The 18,834-nt window shown below is 38.8% G+C and overlaps 1 protein-coding gene across 2 annotated transcripts; it reads right to left on the bottom strand.

Annotated features, from left to right (window-relative positions):
- Positions 1–11,631: 11,631 nt before the first annotated feature.
- Positions 11,632–18,826, bottom strand: LOC130738601 (ABC transporter C family member 10-like). 2 transcript variants are annotated; one of them, XM_057590667.1, is made up of 13 exons: positions 17,681–17,879; positions 16,586–17,598; positions 15,991–16,311; positions 15,825–15,911; positions 14,875–15,462; positions 14,333–14,497; positions 13,920–14,214; positions 13,590–13,804; positions 13,184–13,489; positions 13,032–13,092; positions 12,491–12,730; positions 12,154–12,271; positions 11,632–12,004 (listed from the first exon to the last, which is right to left on the bottom strand). In XM_057590667.1, exons 1-12 carry the CDS (start codon positions 17,742–17,744, stop codon positions 12,159–12,161), a joined length of 3,468 nt encoding a protein of 1,155 aa, XP_057446650.1. In that variant the 5' UTR covers positions 17,745–17,879; the 3' UTR covers positions 11,632–12,004; positions 12,154–12,158. The 2 variants fall into 2 exon arrangements, with proteins under 2 accessions (XP_057446650.1, XP_057446649.1); XM_057590666.1 differs by having other exon boundaries at positions 16,586–18,826.
- Positions 18,827–18,834: the final 8 nt, after the last annotated feature.

The following is an 18,834-nucleotide window of genomic DNA, read 5'->3' as shown; positions in this document are numbered from 1 at the left end:
TAGCAAGAGAAGTAAGGAACAGAAGGGCACTCAAGGAGATTGGTAATCTTGTGGCTGGGCTCGATGAAGGGGTAGGGGTGGTGGTGGGTTAATAGGTTTGGGGGTGGCTGTGGTGTTGAGGTTGGAGGCGTGGTGGTGGGTGGGGGAAGAAGAAGATGGTGAAGAATGAAGCTGCTGGAAAAATGAGGATGAAGATTTAAGGTGAAGATTTGTTTTTTTTTTATAGGCAAATGTTAGTGGTTAGTTGTTAGTAAGTTAGAAAATCCCTTCAAATTTTTCTTCCAGGATTCGAACCCTAGACCTTCCCCTCCCCAACCCTTATGTCCCCTAGCACTTACCACTTGAGCTAACCTTCGGGGATGATTCTGGAAAATGATGATGAAGATTGAAGAAGGTGAAGAAGATTATGAGGTTAGAAATTATCATTCTGAGATTTGGGGACTTAAAATTAAATTTTTTTTTTTAAAAAAAAAATACACGTCATTTCATTAAATGATGTGGCATGTTCACGTAGGCCAAAAGTGACACTTGGCCATGGCGACCGGAGCTAAATTGGCGATAAGGATAGTTTCAAAAGAAAACGTAAGTTTGAAGGCGTGCATAGGAAGATTTTCCGGCAAGGGACGAAAATCAAATCTGGCTCAAAGTTCAGGGACGGTTTTTAGGTTTAACCCTTTACCAATAAGGCGTTTTGACAGTTCTAAAGTTTAACCTCACGTTTTTTTCCAGCTACATTACAATTACACCACAGTCGAGCATTTACAATTATTCGAAAGTTGTTAGTTTAGTTTATAGTTTGTTCTATTTTCACATATCACTCTCATAAATTTGCCCTAAAATATCGTGCTTTGCAGCAACACCTACGCCAGCAATGGTCTATTTATTTTCTCAAAAAAACTTTATGCTTCGATAAAAAATAAACAACAACAAATGTGCAGAAATACAACAAAACCAAACCACGACACTCTGATTACCCAATAAAAATTAATCAATATTTAAATAATAAATTTTAAACTTACATTCAAAATTAAATTCCCTCGTGCAAGGCACGGGTCATAAACTAGTATATTACATTCATTATTTTTTATTTTGTAATATAAAAAATAATCAAATCATTTAAAAAATCTTTGTCATCATATATCTTAATGGTAGAAAAACACAATTGACTTTTATTAATTATTCTAATATCATTAAAACCATTAAATGTTAAATTAATTCAATAATTATTTTTGAAAAAAGTCACAATTAACTTTTGTTAATTATTCTGATTTCATTAATAATTATTAAATGAAATATTAATAAATTAATAATTTTCAAAAAATGAAATTATTTAATATTAAAATTACTAAAAAATAAGAAAAAAAAATATAACATCATCTACCTACTAATTATAGTATGAGAAGAAAACTTATGAAGAAAGATATAGAATGAGGGGGCAACACTTATCGGAGTTGTACTGTAAAAAAAAAAAAACACTTATCAGAGTTGTCACTTTTTGTTTCGGATATAATATATAGTATATGATAAGATAACAAATATACATGAAAAATGATAATATATATTTATAAAATCTAGTATTAAATAGATGAACACTAAGTATGTCTCTAAAGAGTCGTATAATTAAGAATGGAGAGAGTAAAATTTTGGGTTGTTCCTTTATATCTATCACTTTAAGGGTTTAACAAAACTGTTAAGGACAATTATTGACGTTCTCGGATTTAAGTTACTATCCATTTCTAATAGGTCATTTATCTCTCATATTATATTGACTCATCAATGAGAGTTATTTCAAGTTAGACGTATAAAAACCAATCAAACCCCAACAGTCGTGCTTTTTGAAAAAAGCACATACACTCATGAACAAAGTAATCTCCGTTTCAATTCCGTGTGATTTTATCGGCCATTGCCGTGACTTTTCTTCCGTTCATTCCGTGTTTGGTGTCTGGTTCTGTTACCAAGCTTGAGACTTATAACTGGTTTCTGTCATGAGTCACGAACCTCCTCTACTAGAAGAAGAGGAAGTTGCTCGAGAGGAGGATGCTTCTCTGATTGTGTTTGATGATGACGATGTTGCTGAAGCTCTTGGGGAGTATGAGAACTGTCTAGTGGGACGTTTCCTCACTGATAAGCCAATCCACAAGGGTTCTCTCCAGAGTGCTTTGGGAAATATCTGGTGTAATCCAAGAGATTTTCGAGTGGAGGAAATAAGTAGTAAGGTGTTTTTATTCCATTTGGGTGAGGAGAAGGATGTGAAGCGGATTCTGCAGGGCTCTCCATGGGTTTTCAGAAACTCTTGGCTTCTCATTCAGCCATGGAACCGCCATGTGGAACCGGTGGATATGGTTTTTTCCTCGGTGGCCATTTGGGTTCAACTTTGGGGCTTGCCTCTTCATTGTCGCACTCTGAAAATGGGCATGAAAGTTGGCTCTGCTATTGGTGATGTTCTTGATGTCGATTTATTTGAGTTACCAGATAGGAAGACCATCATCAAGGTTCTTGTGGAGATGGATGTGTCGAAGCCCTTACTGCCTGGTATTAATGGAGGAAGTCACAAAGATGGGGTCTTCTGGATTGATTTCAAATATGAAAGATTGCCACAATTCTGTTTCATCTGTGGAGTGATTGGACATGGAGACCAATTCTGTCCAACTAATGTTGCTGGAGAACCACAAGACCCGCAATCACCCCGTAAGTATGGACCGGGCTTGAGAGCATCTATGTCTGGTAGAAGGGTCACGTCAAAGAGGACGCCAGCAACGAACCCTGGTTATGGTGTTGATGGTGCTCGAACTGTTAATAGGGTGGTATCGCCTGAAATTCTGGAGCGGTTCGCACGTTTGACTGTGGCAGGGAGAGGCGGTGGAGCAGATTGCCTGAAAGGTGGTAGGACAGAGGTGATTAACACGGCGGCGGCTGGTGATAACTCTTCGAGTTCTGCTCGTGAACGTGGTGCTACGGAAGTTGGGATGGCGTTGCAGTTGAACAATCCAAAACCGAAGGCAGTTGAGACAAGTTGTGAGGACGTGGATGGTGAGACCGTGGCAGTTAGTGAATGTGTGGGAACGGATGGCAAAAATTCAAAACATTTGGAGATCATAACTGCTAATGCAAATGACGTGGAACAACATTTAGAATTATCTATCTTGAAGTCTGGATGTGGGCCCACTATTCCTAAAAATTCAAATGCAACTCATGGTGACCATTGTTTGTTACGTGATGCAATTAAATGTGCACGGAATGAGGATGCAGGTTGTTATGAAAAAACAAATAAGTCCCAATACTCTTTACGACGTTACAAAAAGATGGGCAGGGTGGGAGCTTCGTCTAGTTCCACAGTAGAGGAAATTGGTGAGAGGGATGGTAACAAGCGTCAGTTGGAAAGTCCAGATATGAGTTCTGCAACTTCTCCAGAGGTATCTTTGGGGAAAAAACAATGCTTCTCTTCATCGGTGGAGGCTGATTCTCAGCCCCGCCGACAGCCATGAAAACATTATTTTGGAACTGTCGCGGGCTTGGGAACCGGCGTACAGTTCGAGCTCTGAAAGAGCTTTGCAAACAACAAGTTCCCACTTGTCTTTTCTTAATGGAAACAAAGAGGAAAGACCATGAAATGTATCGTCTACGTGGAATGATGGGTTTAACAAACATGATCACTGTCGGTTGTGAGGGAGAAGGAAACAGGAAAGCTGGTGGTTTAGCTCTATTATGGAAGGATGATATCAATATTTCTTTGCTGTCCACTTCCCAAAATCATATTGATTATCTTGTTTCACTGGAGGATGGCTCTCTGACTTGGCGTGCCACAGGTATCTATGGATATCCAGAGCAGCAGCGAAAGCACCTTACATGCCAATTACTGAGGACTTTAGCTGGACTTCATCCACATCCATCATGGATGGTCTATGGTGATTTTAATCTAACCTTATCAGAGGAGGAAAAATTTGGTGGAGCTGCACCCAATATTGCAAATCAAGCTATGTTTAGAGATGCTCTCCAGACTTGTAATTTGAGTGACATGGGCTTTGAAGGACATAGATATACTTGGAGGAACAATCAGGAAGGGGAAGATTTGATTATGGCTCGCCTAGACAGATGTGTGGTGACTCCCACGTGGGCTGATGTTTTTCCACAAGCACAAGCACGCCACTTATCTCACTATGCATCTGATCACCTACCTCTTACGGTTGATACCTGCCCTAGACGTCGTACGGGTGGTGGTGGGCGTCGAGTGCTTCGATTTGAAGAATGCTGGCTGCGAGATGAGGAATGTCCAGACGTGTTGAATGATTTATGGCACACGGGTGCAGCTGATGCTTATGATAGAGCTAATTCATGCCTGGTGGGTTTAAAACGGTGGGCTAAAAATAGGTTTGGGAATGTGCCCAAAGAAATACAGGATACCAAGGAAAGACTTCAAGAGTTACAGGAAAGAGTGCATGAGGATGGGGTGCTGGCAAATATAAAGAGGTTAGAGGACAGATTGGATGATCTTTTACAAAGTGAAGAAATTTGGTGGTCACAAAGGTCACGTGCTATGTGGCTCAAACATGGAGATAAAAATTCTAAATTTTTTCATCAGAAAGCATCTCAACGGAAAAAGAGGAATTGGGTGGACTCTATTCAGGATGATGAGGGCGTTTGTCATGACAAGGAGGAAGAAATAGCAACTATTATGGCTGATTTTTATCAGTGTTTATTCTCTTCTGGAAATCCTTTGGGGGCAGATGAAGCATGTGATGTGGTTAGAAACCGGGTATCCATAGCTATGCGTGAAATGTTGGATGGTGATTATTCTTATGATGAGGTTTATGTGGCTTTGCAGCAAATGAAGCCTACCGCTGCACCAGGTCCTGATGGCCTCCCGGCTCTCTTTTATCAAAAGTTTTGGCCTACCATAGGGGAGGAAATAGCTGGTATTGTTTTGGGTGTGCTGAATGGTGGGCTTAGTCCAGAGAGATTTAATCATACATTCTTGTGCTTAATTCCAAAGGTTAAAAAACCAAAGCACACCAAAGACTTTCGCCCCATCTCTCTTTGTAATGTGATTTTCAAGTTGATAACAAAGACGGTAGCTAATAGAATGAAATGTGTACTTCCGTCCATAGTGGGTCCTTTCCAAAGTGCTTTTGTTCCAGGGAGATTGATTACTGACAATACTTTGATTGCTTTTGACTCTCTTCACTATATGAGGAAACGTGCTATAGGTAGAGAGGGTTATGTGGGTCTGAAACTAGATATGGCAAAAGCTTATGATAGGATTGAATGGGGATTTCTACGTACTGTTCTTTATTCTATGGGTTTCCCTCAGCGGATGGTGGATCTTATTATGAGTTGTGTCTCAACTGCAAGTTTTTCTGTTCTATTAAATGGGAGGCCAGGTTGCTCTTTTAAATCCACTAGAGGTTTGCGTCAAGGTGATCCTCTTTCCCCTTATCTCTTCATTTTATGTGCTGAAGTTTTATCTGGTCTTCTGATAAGGGCCCAAGAGGACAGTGCTATCCATGGAATCCGCATAGCGCCTCAAGCTCCAATGGTCTCACACCTTTTCTTTGCGGATGACAGTATCTTATTTTTTCGGGCATCAGAAGAGGAGGTTGAAGTTGTGAATGACGTTCTGACTACTTACCAACAAATTTCAGGTCAACTTGTGAACTTAGACAAATCAGAAATCTCTTATAGCCGAAATGTGCCAGAAGAAAGTAAACATGCCATTCAGGAGAGACTACAAGTTAAGGCAGTTGAGATTCCATCTAAGTATCTTGGGTTACCGGCCTATGTTGGTAGATCAAAGAATCAAGTTTTCAATTTTGTTCAAGAAAGGGTATGGAAAAAGCTTAAAGGGTGGAAGGAGAAGGCTCTCTCTATGGCAGGTAGGGAAGTCTTAATTAAATCTGTTGCTCAAGCTATACCAACTTATGTTATGAGTTGCTTTGCTTTGCCTATGGGATTGTGTCAACATATTGAAAGAATGATAAGCACCCTGGCTTTTCTGAATTTGTGGAGAGAGCTTGGGCAGAAAATACTGTGACAGGTCGGGGAGCTTTCGTGCTTAAGGAACGGTTGAAAGGGCTGAAATTGAAACTGAAATAGTGGAATAAAGAGGTGTTTGGGGACTTGAGGAGTAAGAGGAATGACTTGGTGCTGCAAATTAATGATTTAGACCGAAAAGAGGAGGATTCGGGACTGTCCAGCGAAGAGGTGGAATCCAGAAGGCTGCTGACTAGTGAGTTTTGGTCAGTTATCAAGCATCAAGAGTCTATGTTGTATCAGAAGTCTAGATCTCAGTGGTTAAAAGAGGGAGATCAAAACTCGAAATATTTTCATTCTTTAATTAATTGGCGTAGGCGCTCAAATTCAATTGTGGGGTTGATGATTGACGGGTCGTGGGAGGAGGATACAAGTAAGGTGAAGGGTGAGCTAAAAATGTATTTTGAACAGCGGTTTGCAGCAGTAAAGTGGGATAGCCCGAATTTGAATGGGGTGTCGTTCAGAACTTTGAATCATGCGGATAATTTGATGTTAACTGGTAAATTTAGCAAGGAAGAAATTAAGGAGGCTGTTTGGGATTGTGGTGGGGATAAAAGTCCTGGCCCGGATGGATTTAACTTCAAGTTCATTCAGAAATTTTGGGGGATTTTGAAAGCTGATTTTTTGAAGGTTCTTGCTGACTTTTGGAGTAGGGGGGTGTGGCCCAAAGGCAGTAACGCCTCTTTTATTGCTCTGATTCCTAAGGTGAATTCTCCTCTTGGTTTAAATGACTTCAGACCTATCTCGTTGATTGGGTGTATGTACAAGGTGGTCTCAAAGGTGTTGGCATTGAGATTAAAAAGGGTGTTGTCTAAGGTGATTAGTGAGAATCAGTTTGCTTTCTTGGGTGGGAGGAATATGCTAGACAGTGTGGTAGTGGTTAACGAGGTACTTCATGCAGCAAAGAAACTGAAGAAGGACACAGTGATCTTTAAAGTTGACTACGAGAAAGCCTATGATTCAGTGAGTTGGGAATTCCTAGCATATATGATGGGGAGAATGCATTTCAGTAACAAGTGGATTCAGTGGATTATGAGTTGTCTGAAATCAGCTTCTGTGTCTGTGTTAGTAAATGGGAGTCCTTGTGAGGAATTTATGATGACTAAAGGTCTCCGACAAGGCGACCCACTTGCTCCATTTTTATTTTTAATTGTGGCTGAAGGTCTTAGCGGTCTCTTCTCACAAGCTGTAAGGTTGGGGAGATTTAAGGGATTTTCATTTGGAGGGAACTCAGACATTGATATTTCTATGCTACAATTCGCTGATGACACGGTGTTTGTGGGTAATGCAACAATTCAGAATGTGCAGACACTTAAATGTGTACTTAGATGCTTTGAGCTTATATCTGGTCTGAAAGTAAATTTTCATAAAAGTAAGCTAGCAGGGGTGGCAGTAAACCGAGACTGCTTGGGGAGATTTGCAGCTATTCTACATTGTAAATTAATGACCATCCCGTTTGTGTATCTGGGCATACCAGTGGGAGGTAGATTGAAAAGCTTGGCGCTATGGGATCCGATCATCAAAAAAATGAGAGGAAGGCTATCTTTGTGGAAACGGAAACATATATCTTTTGGAGGAAGGGTATGTCTTATTCAGAGTGTTTTATCTGCTCTTCCATTATTTTTCCTATCCTTTTATAAAATTCCAGTGGGAGTGCTGTCAATCTGCACTGGAATCATGAGGAGATTTCTATGGGGAGGTGTTGATGCTGGTAACAAAATTAGTTGGGTTAAATGGTCGGAGGTTTGCAAACCTAAGGCTAATGGTGGTCTTGGCATTAGGGACTGGAGATTATTCAACATGGCGCTCTTAGGGAAATGGAATTGGAGGTTTTTATCCGAGCCTAGCAGTTTGTGGTGTAGGGTGGTAAAGGCAAACAGCAGCTCTTGTGGTGAGTCATCTTGGTGGAAGGATGTTTAATCGATTGGTGTAGACAACGGTTGGCCGTGGTTCAGGGACAGCTTGCATAAAACTGTTCTTGAAGGTAATGCAACACAGTTTTGGGGGGAAAACTGGATGGGAACAGGTTGTTTGGACCTCCGATTTCGGCGATTGTATAATTTGTCATGTCAAAAAAGAGAGCCAATGATGAATATGGGTCATTGGGTGAATGGGGAGTGGCGATGGGAATTTCGGTGGAGGAGGAAATTATTGGGCCGTGAATTGTCTTGGTTGGAGGAGCTACAGGGTGCTTTGCAAGGTGTTCGGTTGATCGAAAACAAGCAGGATAAATGGACGTGGAAATTAGATGGGGAGGGAATTTATTCTGTTAACTCAGCTTATGTTTTCTTGCAGGAACAACATTTAGAGGATCCAGATCCTGTGTTTAGTTGGGTTTGGACAGCTCCAGCTCCTTCCAATATTAAAGCTTTTGCATGGAGAGCGTTGCTAGGGAGAATTCAGACCCGTGATAATTTGCTCAAGAGACATGTTTTAGTTTCTGCTGCAGAAGCAACTTGCCCTCTGTGTGGTTTGGAGGAGGAGTCTGGTTCACATTTGCTTTTTGCGTGCTCTGTATCAATGGCGATATGGTATGAATGCCTTGGCTGGTTGGGTGTCTATAGTGCTCAAGTTCCAGATCCAAAGATTCACTTGATGCAATTTTCCTCAATTGGGAAAACCAAAGCCCAAAAGCTAGGTGAAGTTTCAATTTGGATGGCAGTCATATGGATAATTTGGCGTCTGCGTAACAAGGTTATTTTTAATGGTGGAATAGTGGATAAAAATCAAGCTGTAGAACAGATTCAGGTCTCAGTTTGGCAGTGGTTGAGGACACGGCTAGATGATTTTTCATACTCATGGTATGAGTGGAAATTAAATCCACGCGAATGTCTGCTATCTTTATAATGGAGGGGCTGCCATGGTTTTATTTTGGTATTTGTACTGGTTTGTATCTTCTGGTTGCCAAGGCTTCGAGTTTGGAATGATGATGGGGGGGATATAATTCTGATAGTATTCCTTTGAATTGGCAGAATGGGATTTAAAAGGCTTGGTCTCAATTTGCAGGCGCACTGTGATATCAATTGGCTTTGGGTAAATCAGATATTGCCAAAACAGAGGATGAACTTCATTATGTGTTACAAGCTGCGGAATTGGGTTTTGGGTTTAATTGTGAATTCCTTCTTGGGGTTTCAGTTTGATGTTATATAGCAGGTACTCTTTTTCCTTCGTCAGGTTTTCCCAAGGTGGTTTTTCCTGGCAAGGTTTTAATGAGGCTTGGTATATAATGTCTTTCCTCAAGTAGGAGTGGGGGGTGCCTAGTGTTTGAGGCGTTGTTGTTTCTGTTTGCTCTTCTTTCTTGCTATCTTTTTTCTGTTTATTTGTATCTTGTTGTATTGGGTTTGAAGTACCCCTTGTACTTCATTTCAATATATTTATTTGGCTTACCAAAAAAAAAAAAGCAAACAAGGTGAGAGGAAAATTCACTGGGTTAAATGGGATTCCTTATGCCAACCAAAAAATGAAGGGGGAATGGGTTTCAGAAGTTTCAAAGCTTTCAATGATGCTTTATTGGCAAAACAAGGATGGCGCCTCTCTACATGCAAAGAATCTCTGGTGTACAAGGTTTTGAAGGCAAGATACTTTCCTCGGACATCTTTTATTGATTCTAATGTGGGATCCTTGTCCAGCTACACATGGCGTAGCATCCACCAGGCTGCTTGGGTGGTTAAGAAGGGATCATTCTGGCGCATAGGCAAAGGCATGGATGTACGAATATGGGGTGACAATTGGCTGCCCAACCAACAAGGCTTTCAGCTATGGTCCCCTAGACCAGAAGGATGTGATTTAACGCATGTATATGAATTGATTGATCACTCATCGGGTATGTGGAAGAGGGAGTCGCTAAGTGATATTTTTCTCCCTTTTGAAGCCATTCAGATTGAGAACTTGCCTTTGAATCCGGATGTGAATGATGACTCGTTGGTATGGGCAGCAACGCCAAGAGGTTTTTTCTCTGTGAGATCAGCATATCATTGCATTAGAACCTGGAATTCTCATAGTGCTGCTTCAACATCAGAGGCTACATTGGATGAGGTATGGAAGATCTTATGGAATTTGAAGGTTATTCCTAGATGTGGTCATTTTTTGTGGAAGGTTTTGAAAGGAATTGTTCCAACTCGCAAGAGATTGTGGAATAAGGGTGTTCAAGTTCCAATTTTCTGCCCTCGTTGTGATCAAGTGGCTGAATCTGTAGAACATGCTTTGAGGGACTGTCCTTGGGTGAGAAGGGTTTGGTTTTTGTCTCCCTTAGGTTTCTCTTGGCCAAGCAATGAGGACCAAACTTTTCAGGCATGGTGTCATACCATTTTACTGTCTGCACCAAAGGAAGTGGGAGAAATTTTGGCTACCTTTTGCTATTACATATGGAATGCTCGAAATGCTCTATGTTTTGAGGGAAAGAGCAGTGCAGAATTTGAAGTTGTACAACAGGCATTGGAGGCCCTGAACTCGTACCAGACAACGCAAAAACAAGTGGTTGTTCCTGTAAGAGATCCTTCCCTTCGTGCATGCCAGGTATGGAAAGCACCACCATTCAGAGTTCTTAAAATGAATGTGGACGCAGCGGGATCTGGACCTTCTTGGGGCTTGGCTATGGTTGTGAGGAACTATTATGGGAATGTTATTGCTGCTGCAACAAGGAAATTAGTGGCTGATTTTGGACCAGAATATGCTGAGGCCTGTGCTATCAAGTTTGGAATGCAATTTGCTTTGGAGCATGGTTATACTTCTTTCATTATGGAATCTGATTGTAAAACGTTGGTTGATGCAATCCATAGCAATGTGTCTCATGGTTCTTACTTGGGATATATACTGCAGAATATTGCTGGTCTAAGGAGTTTGTTACAAAATTTTTCCATTTCTCATGTTAGTAGAAATGCCAATAGTGTGGCACATGATTTATCCCAGTACTCCTTGTCTCATAATGATGGTATTTGGGTTGGTGTTACTCCTTTCTGTATTCAACAAAGTGTACTCAAGGACATTATGTCCCTTTCTAATTAATGAATATCTTGTTTGACTGTCAAAAAAAAAGTTAGACGTATAATCGCTATGACATAATTGATTATTTAATTAATAATGAACTATTGAAGTTTTAAAAATGATAAATAAATTAAACGAAAACTCATAAAATTCTAACAGATAAAAAGGAATCCGGGGAAAAGCTGGCACTGTACCCTGTTATACGTATTGCATAATAAACACATATTATACAAATGCTAATTCATAAGTTAATTTGTGAAACTTATTGAAATAACAAGAAAATAAGTTATAGACAAATACACACTCTTATTTATAGCTAATATGAACAACGATAATAAGCTCAAAGCAACTTATGTATAACAAAACCACTTTACAGTGATAAATACCTCGGACACCTATGTTTGTGGCAGTTTAGCGGTTTTAAACCACCACAAAATACTTTTTTTCTTCACGTTTTTCACTTTGTGGCGGTCTGAATCGGCCATAAAAATAGGTATCCAAACACCTACTGTAGTTTATGTATCACGAATTTATATATAAACCATAACCTACTTACCTAATCTCTCTCAACTTGCTAAGCATTTATGCTATAACTCAATAACTCACCCAGACAGGGCTATGTCAGTTTTTGGAAAATACCTTGCCTCATAGCATTTCGATAAAGTGAATCCACTCTCTCTAGGATCCTCCAAATATACTTGGCTAATAGGGATTAAAAATTTCCTGTCTAATTGAAAATATAATTATAGAATTACAAAGACAACAGAGCAAGTTTGAGAGGCAACCATCACAAAGTATTGTAACTAACCAACTAACTAATTAACTACAACTGAAAATGTTGGAAGACCAAGGTACTTTGAGACTTTGAGTGACTCTTCACGGCCTTAATCTGCAAACGCATGTGAAGTGCATGTTTGAGATCTTCTAGTACAGAGAAGCATGATTTATTACTCTTTGTTTTGGCACAGTCCATTGTTTGTGGCACTGCTAATTTCTTCAATAAACAAAATGTAATATTAAATTGCCATTGAGAAAGGTTCAATATTTTGCATTCAAAGTTCAATTATATACATTATTGGCTTCACCGCTCTTAGCAAATACCACAAGCAGAGAAAATTGCTAGTACAAAAAATATTCACAAACCTTCATCAATGTGATTCTGCAGACTGCAAATGGGACCAGTATTCCTTAACAAGTTGCGCAAACAACGAACTTTTTCTCTTCATCAACTTCATTGGTTTATCATACTCCGCTAGCTTTCCTGTAAATACACTAAATCGGTCACCCAAAATTGAAGGTACTGGACTGGATGTATAGGCCGGTCCCCCTTGCTTATATACTCAACATATTTATTTCTCATCCAACATGAGAATTCTTGCTCACACAAAACACATTTGGGGACCTTTAGCATAACTTTAAACATTAAGGAACTAATAAGAAAATATGGTATTATTTATTATACATTAAATATGCAACTTACCCTCATTGATGGCAAGAACCATAGTGCAATTCATCACGGTTGGTATCCTGTGGGCTACAGTGATGACTGTACAATCTGCAAATTCAGTCTTGATTGTCTTTTGCAGAATCAAATCAGTTGCATTATCAATTGATGCAGTTGCTTCATCCAGCACCAATATCCTACTCTTCCTCAAAAGAGCGCGTCCTAAGCAGAATAACTGCCTTTGTCCGGTGCTCCAGTTTGATCCATCTTCAACAACTACATAACATTTTGTTTCTACTCATTAGTCACCAGGAAACAAGTGAGTGATGCCTTGCATGAAATTAAGTTATAACAATGAAATTTGAATGTAGAAGGGGAGCCTTGGCTTAAGAGTAAAATTTGTCGCCATGTGACTGAGGTCACGGGTTCAAGTCTTGGAAACAGCCTCTTGTGTAAAAACAAGGTAAGACTGTCTACAAAAGACCAAGTGGTCGGATTCTTGCCTTGACCAGCGCTGAGCGATATCTTTCTTGCCCCAGGCTGGCGTTTTAATGAATTTTGAATGTAGAAAGTGTACCTGAAGACTCTAAGCCACCTTTATCCTTGACAGCATCTTGCAACTGACACTTGCGAAGAACCTTCAGGCATGGAAGATAATCATACAATTAGTCCACATTTTCTATGAATAACAAGGACAAGCGTGCATAACGTAGCAAGTATAAGTATTACCTCCCATATTTCTTGATCAGAGTGTTGAGATAAAGGGTCTAAATTATATCTAACTGTTCCAATGAAAAGGGTAGGGTCCTGAGGTATAATTCCAAAGCTTGATCTCAAATCATGAAGGCCAATACAAGAGATGTCTATGCCATCAACTATAATTTTTCCTCCAGCTGGCTCCACAAGACGAAATAAAGCACTTATAAGAGTAGACTTTCCACTGCCTGTTCTACCAACAATACCAATCTTGCACCCTCCTTCAAAGTTGCATGTGATACCATGTAATACAAGTGGCCCGCCAGGCCTGTATCGTATCTGTTGTGGTACAAATAAACAAGAAAGTTATGCAATTTTTTCAGTTCCCATTATTATTGTTGAACTTTATACTGCAAAATTTGAAGTAATAACTATATACCTGCAAATCCTGTATTTCTACTTTGCCTGCAACTGGCCAATTAACTGGAGGACGATTTCCTTCTATGACTTCTTGGGCCTCAGTTGGTATATGCATATATTGATTTAGTCTCTCAACAGATACTATGTGATTTGCTAAAATGCATTGGCATCGAGTTGAATATACTAAGGAAGAATTTAGTGAAAGGCCATAAGATAGAGCCATGCCAATAAATCCTGATGATAATGAGTACAAAACACTTGCATAAGAGAGATATATAATGTTATTGTTAGAGGATTACAAGACTCAAACAACTGTTTCAATGGTAACAATAAGTAACTGAAGTCTCACCAGAGGTTAAAGTCCCAGGTGGAAGCATGACCATGCAAAGTGCCGCGGAGGCAAGAACAATTGCATAGACTGTTTCTAATCTTTGGATCAACCACTCACTTGAGGAAAAACTATGGAAGAAAGGACTTGCATTGGCATCGATTAGATCAAGATTCTTCTTGAAAAAACGATCTTCTGCCTCAAATGCCCTTATTGTCATAGATCCAGCAACAGTTTCAGCTACATGATTAGCTACAGAGGATTTTGTTGTGCCATCCATCCGCATAAATTCTTTTGCACATGCATAGTAGTGTCTCTATTGACAAAAAGAACATAAATCTTTCAAATGTTCACTATCCAACTACTGCAAATATTAAAATCATCCATTGTCTTTAAAGCTGTGATTGAGTTCAAATTATAATATGTTCCATTACCTGTAAGCGTATAACAATATATACCATTGGTATAGAGATAAACAAGACTTGCCAAGTGATTGCTGTTAAAACTATAAGATCAGCATAATAGCCTATAAAACCTCCCACAGCATTAGTGAGGCTAAGTGGGATATCAAGATCCAAAATGCTCAAATCTACTGAGACCTAAAGCAGAAAACAAAGAGTCAATGTACAAATACAGTAATACTTCCATTAAATTTTATTGATGGGTAAAAACTACTCTGTCTGTTCTTTTTTATAAGTCACATATTTTAGTTTTCCATGTTCCTTAATATAAGTCATATCTATGAAACATTAATTTTTTTTTTCAAGTTTACCCTTAACATTTAATGTTCCGTATTCAATTGTCGAACACATACTTACAAGTTAAATTCTTTCAGTTTTCAAATATGGGGTGATTTTGGAAAATAACATAATTTTTGATAGATTTGAGACTAACTAAACTTAACTAATTATCCTAATAAAATGACTTATAAATAGGAAGAGATAGAGTATCTAGATAGAGTATATACGAAGCTTACCCGACTAAGTATCCTTCCCAAAGGTGTGGAGTCATAAAAAGACATTGGTGCACGTAAAAGGGAGTTCATTAACTGTGAAAATAATGATTTTGATGATTGAAAACCCAAAGCAACAGCAAGAAAAATTCTAGTCATCAAGAAAATTGTGGAACCAATTCCAATCATCAAGTAAACTAGAATCAATTGCAACGTGCTGACATGGGGATTGTCAACATTAGCAGCCATCCATGAGTTTTGAATTATCTGGCAAGTCAAAAACATAAGGAAAGAAAGAGCACTCGCAGAGAAGTACATGTATCCTCTGCTCTGATTCAGATACTGTAAATAAGGCTTGAACCCTGTGTCTCCTCTTTCTCTCTCTTCTTTCTTAATTAGCTGATCACCATTCATTGCTTTAAACTGCTTCTGTTTGAAGGATTGTGTAACCTCTCTATCCGAATTTGAATGTTCATGGGAAGAAGTAACATCTACAGGCTGGTCAGAACCAGCAGTCTCTTTGTGAGCATTGACTAGGTCCTGAAATTCTTGGTTTGAGCTCAATAGATGGTGATAAGGGGCAGCTTGTAGGGATTTTCCATATGACATCAACTGTAGAGAAAAATGAGACAGACCATATATAGTTATGAGATTGCAAGAACAACATTGGCACTGAAGAAAGAAAAAAAATAATTGAACAAGAATTCATGAGTAGTTCTCATTGAGCCAAACTGACAAGAATGAATCAGAAAAAAGAAGTTACATTGCAATTGTATTTTTTATGGTCAAATAAAACCCTTTCATTTCAATAACCTTGAAAAGAAGTGTTAGATATCTTGTATTAATGGTAACTAGGTAGTGTAATCATTGTAAATATGGTAGCAATGATATTGTATATTTATTGCACAAATTATATATAATACACTCCGCTGTGTAGTTTAGAGACACAGATTTAGTGAGATGGAAGAAATTACCAAAACATAATCAAATGCTGGGAGGAAGTCAACTTGATGAGTCACAAGTAGGACTGTCTTTCCCTTAAGTCCCTCCAATATGTATTCCTGTCACTCACATTTCAATTCGTTCAAAAAAGAATGATGTTGACGAAATAAATGAAAAAAAGGAAGGAATTATAATTACACTGAACAAGTTTGTGGCAGTGTGTGCATCAACAGCACTGAATGGATCATCCAGGAGATATACATCAGCATTCTGATAAAGAGCACGGGCCAGTTGAATACGCTGCTTCTGACCTCCACTTAGGTTAACTCCTCTCTCACCTATTTCAGTAAGGTCACCATGGGGAAACAACTCAAGGTCCTTCACAAGTGAACACCTATCAAGTGTTTCTTGATACCTCTGAGCATCTAAATCTGATCCAAACAAAATATTTTCCTGTATTGTTCCTCTTTGTATCCATGATGTTTGAGAAACATAAGCAAACTTCCCATAAACTTCAATCTGCAAATCACAAAACAGAATCTGACGACATCAATCAATGCACATAACAAAAGTCTGAGGTTGGCTATATATCGATCACTTGATCCATATTACAGATACAGCCAGTTTTACATCGGATTACGCAGGCCTAACACAACCCTCCTCTGACATCAATTAAATACTACTTCTAAAATGGAAGATAGGAAAAATACACACCAGTAAGTTGAACTTTGGCACTAAATGATATAATCATATAAAGTTATAATAAGTATAAAGGGAACAAATTAAAGCTTACATTTCCTTTAGTAACAGGGACTTCTCCAAGAATTGCTGCTAAGAGAGTTGATTTTCCTGAGCCAACTTCTCCACAAATAGCTATCTTTTGCCCAGGAATAACCTTTAGATTTATGTTTCTTAATGCTGGCTTTGATGCATTATTACCTTCCCATGAAAAGTCCGCAGAGTTAATTAAAATTGTGCCCTTGAGCTTCTCATCAAAGCACAAATTTCTGACATTTTCCCCCGGCAGCTCAGGTGCTTCAAGGAATTTTACGATCCGGGTAAATGCAATATTTGCTTGAATAACAACTCCAATAAGGTCCGGGATGATTGAAATTGGATTTTGCACAAGACGTAAAGTTGCCACAAAAGTGAAAAGATTATTTGCATGTAAAGGAACTTTCAACAAATAACATGCCCCAAAGGTAGCAGCAGAGACAAACATGGGGGAAGACCAAAAGATAATGACATTGTATGCTTTTTGTAACAGGACTGAAGATAACCATTTGAGTTCCACCTTTCTTAAGCTTTCGATAGCATTTTTAAAATGGATTTCCCATGCATAAAACTTCAACACTTTGACATTTACTAGAGCCTCCGAACTAGCCTTTAATCTCTCATCTTGTGCCACTAACAGTTTGCTCAGATACTTATGCTGTAACGTCGCTATTGGAGCATTGAAAAGAACAGCGACAAGTATCACCACTAATGAGGCAATTGTTGCCAATCCAACAGCGCGAATTAGAATTACCACTGCTATACACAGTTGGAGGATCGTTGTCCAAGTCTGGTGAAACCAAAATGGAAATTCTCCAATTCTGTATGCATCTACAGTCACATAACTCATTATCTCACCACCAGAGTGAACCAATCTAGCAGCATTGGATAACCTCAGTTGTTTTTTATAAATTGCTGCAGTAAGTAGTGATTTAACCTTCATACCAACAAGTCTAGTACGAAAGTACCATTGCCTTTGTGATAGGGATTCTATGATCTTTATAAAGAAAAGTGCTATGGCCAATACATAACCTTCATATTTGAAACTTCCATTATCCTCAGAAACTAATACAAAGGCATTCAAAATTATAGGACAAGAAGACAAAGAGAGTACCTTGAGCAGAGCACAGAAACCTGATATCAAAATATCTCTCTGGTGGCATAAAATTATTGTCCATAAAACAGATAGCTTCTGTCTGTCCAATTGATCTACAAACAAGAAATAGCAACTTTCCGCTCGTTCGGACTCCCGTAACTTTGGCATATCCTCATCCTCAAGTGTTCTCTCCTGACCCCTTTTCATTAACAGATTCAACCACCAAAATGATATTCTACTAAAGAATCCAGCTTTGGCAAATGGGGTCACATTTTCATAGCTAACAGGATCAACTTCATTGAATTGGTTCCTATTTAAAGGGGCATAAAGTCTTTCACCAACTTCTCCGTCACATTTGCATGATTTGTATGTGCACAAGAGGAGTAAAGCTGCTCCTGGAAATGACACAACATCTAAAGCTTCCTTGAGGTTCAATTCTCTGCTGCTAAATGCATAAGATATGGATAAAGCACAGAAAATGCCAGAAAAAAAGAATAAAAGAGTAGAAAACACCCACAACCATGTTCTTGGAAATTGTTTTAGCTCAAGACTTAGAGTTAAGCCGACTAACATCCATGTGAATCCCTGAAAGAACTCTAGCAACCACCAATTTAGAGGGAGAACACTATGTGTTTTCCTTAACTGCTCTTCAAAAACCCAAATGCCTATGCTCAAATGCAACATCCCAAGAGAGCCATTGGTTATGACAGAAACTAGCTGCAACTTTGATAACCTTTGCACCCGCCGAACTGGTCCTGACAAAGACTTGTGGATCATAACCAGTGATATCATGATCAGAAGTAACAAATCAAATATAAGAGTCAACAGATGGTTGATGCAGGTGGAAGGATCTTTCAAAAGCTTGAAATCATAACAGAAAGCCTCTCCTCCTGTCTCAGAACAAGAACAACCACAAGTCATGTTCCAAAAAGCTTCCATGCTCTTTGCAACTTCTTTTGCTTCTCAAACTCTAACTTAAATTGCAACAGAAACCATGTCACTGAAAACTTTTCCTCAAAAAACAATACTGAACTCAACAGAAGTCAACTTGCTAACATTATGCGATTTTACAAGTAAAACAATTATCTGAACCATAGAAAATAACTAAGTTGAACTGAACGTGAACTCTTTAATAATATAATTTGAATTACATTAAAGTTGATCAGTGTTTT

This window comes from Lotus japonicus, chromosome 2 (assembly GCF_012489685.1).
Source record: "Lotus japonicus ecotype B-129 chromosome 2, LjGifu_v1.2".
Taxonomy (NCBI): Eukaryota; Viridiplantae; Streptophyta; class Magnoliopsida; order Fabales; family Fabaceae; genus Lotus; species Lotus japonicus.
Note: the sequence above shows the minus strand (reverse complement) of the source record. Positions and strands in the feature narration are given on the sequence as shown.

Coding starts and splice junctions, on each gene's coding strand:
- LOC130738601 (XM_057590666.1), bottom strand. CDS start 18,601: ATGGAAGCTTTTTGGAACATGACTTGTGGTTGTTCTTGTTCTGAGACA. Junction 15,912..15,990: donor CTGCCACAAACTTGTTCAGT/GTAATTATAATT, acceptor TGTGAGTGACAG/GAATACATATTGGAGGGACT. Junction 14,498..14,874: donor TGGGAAGGATACTTAGTCGG/GTAAGCTTCGTA, acceptor TTTCTGCTTTAG/GTCTCAGTAGATTTGAGCAT.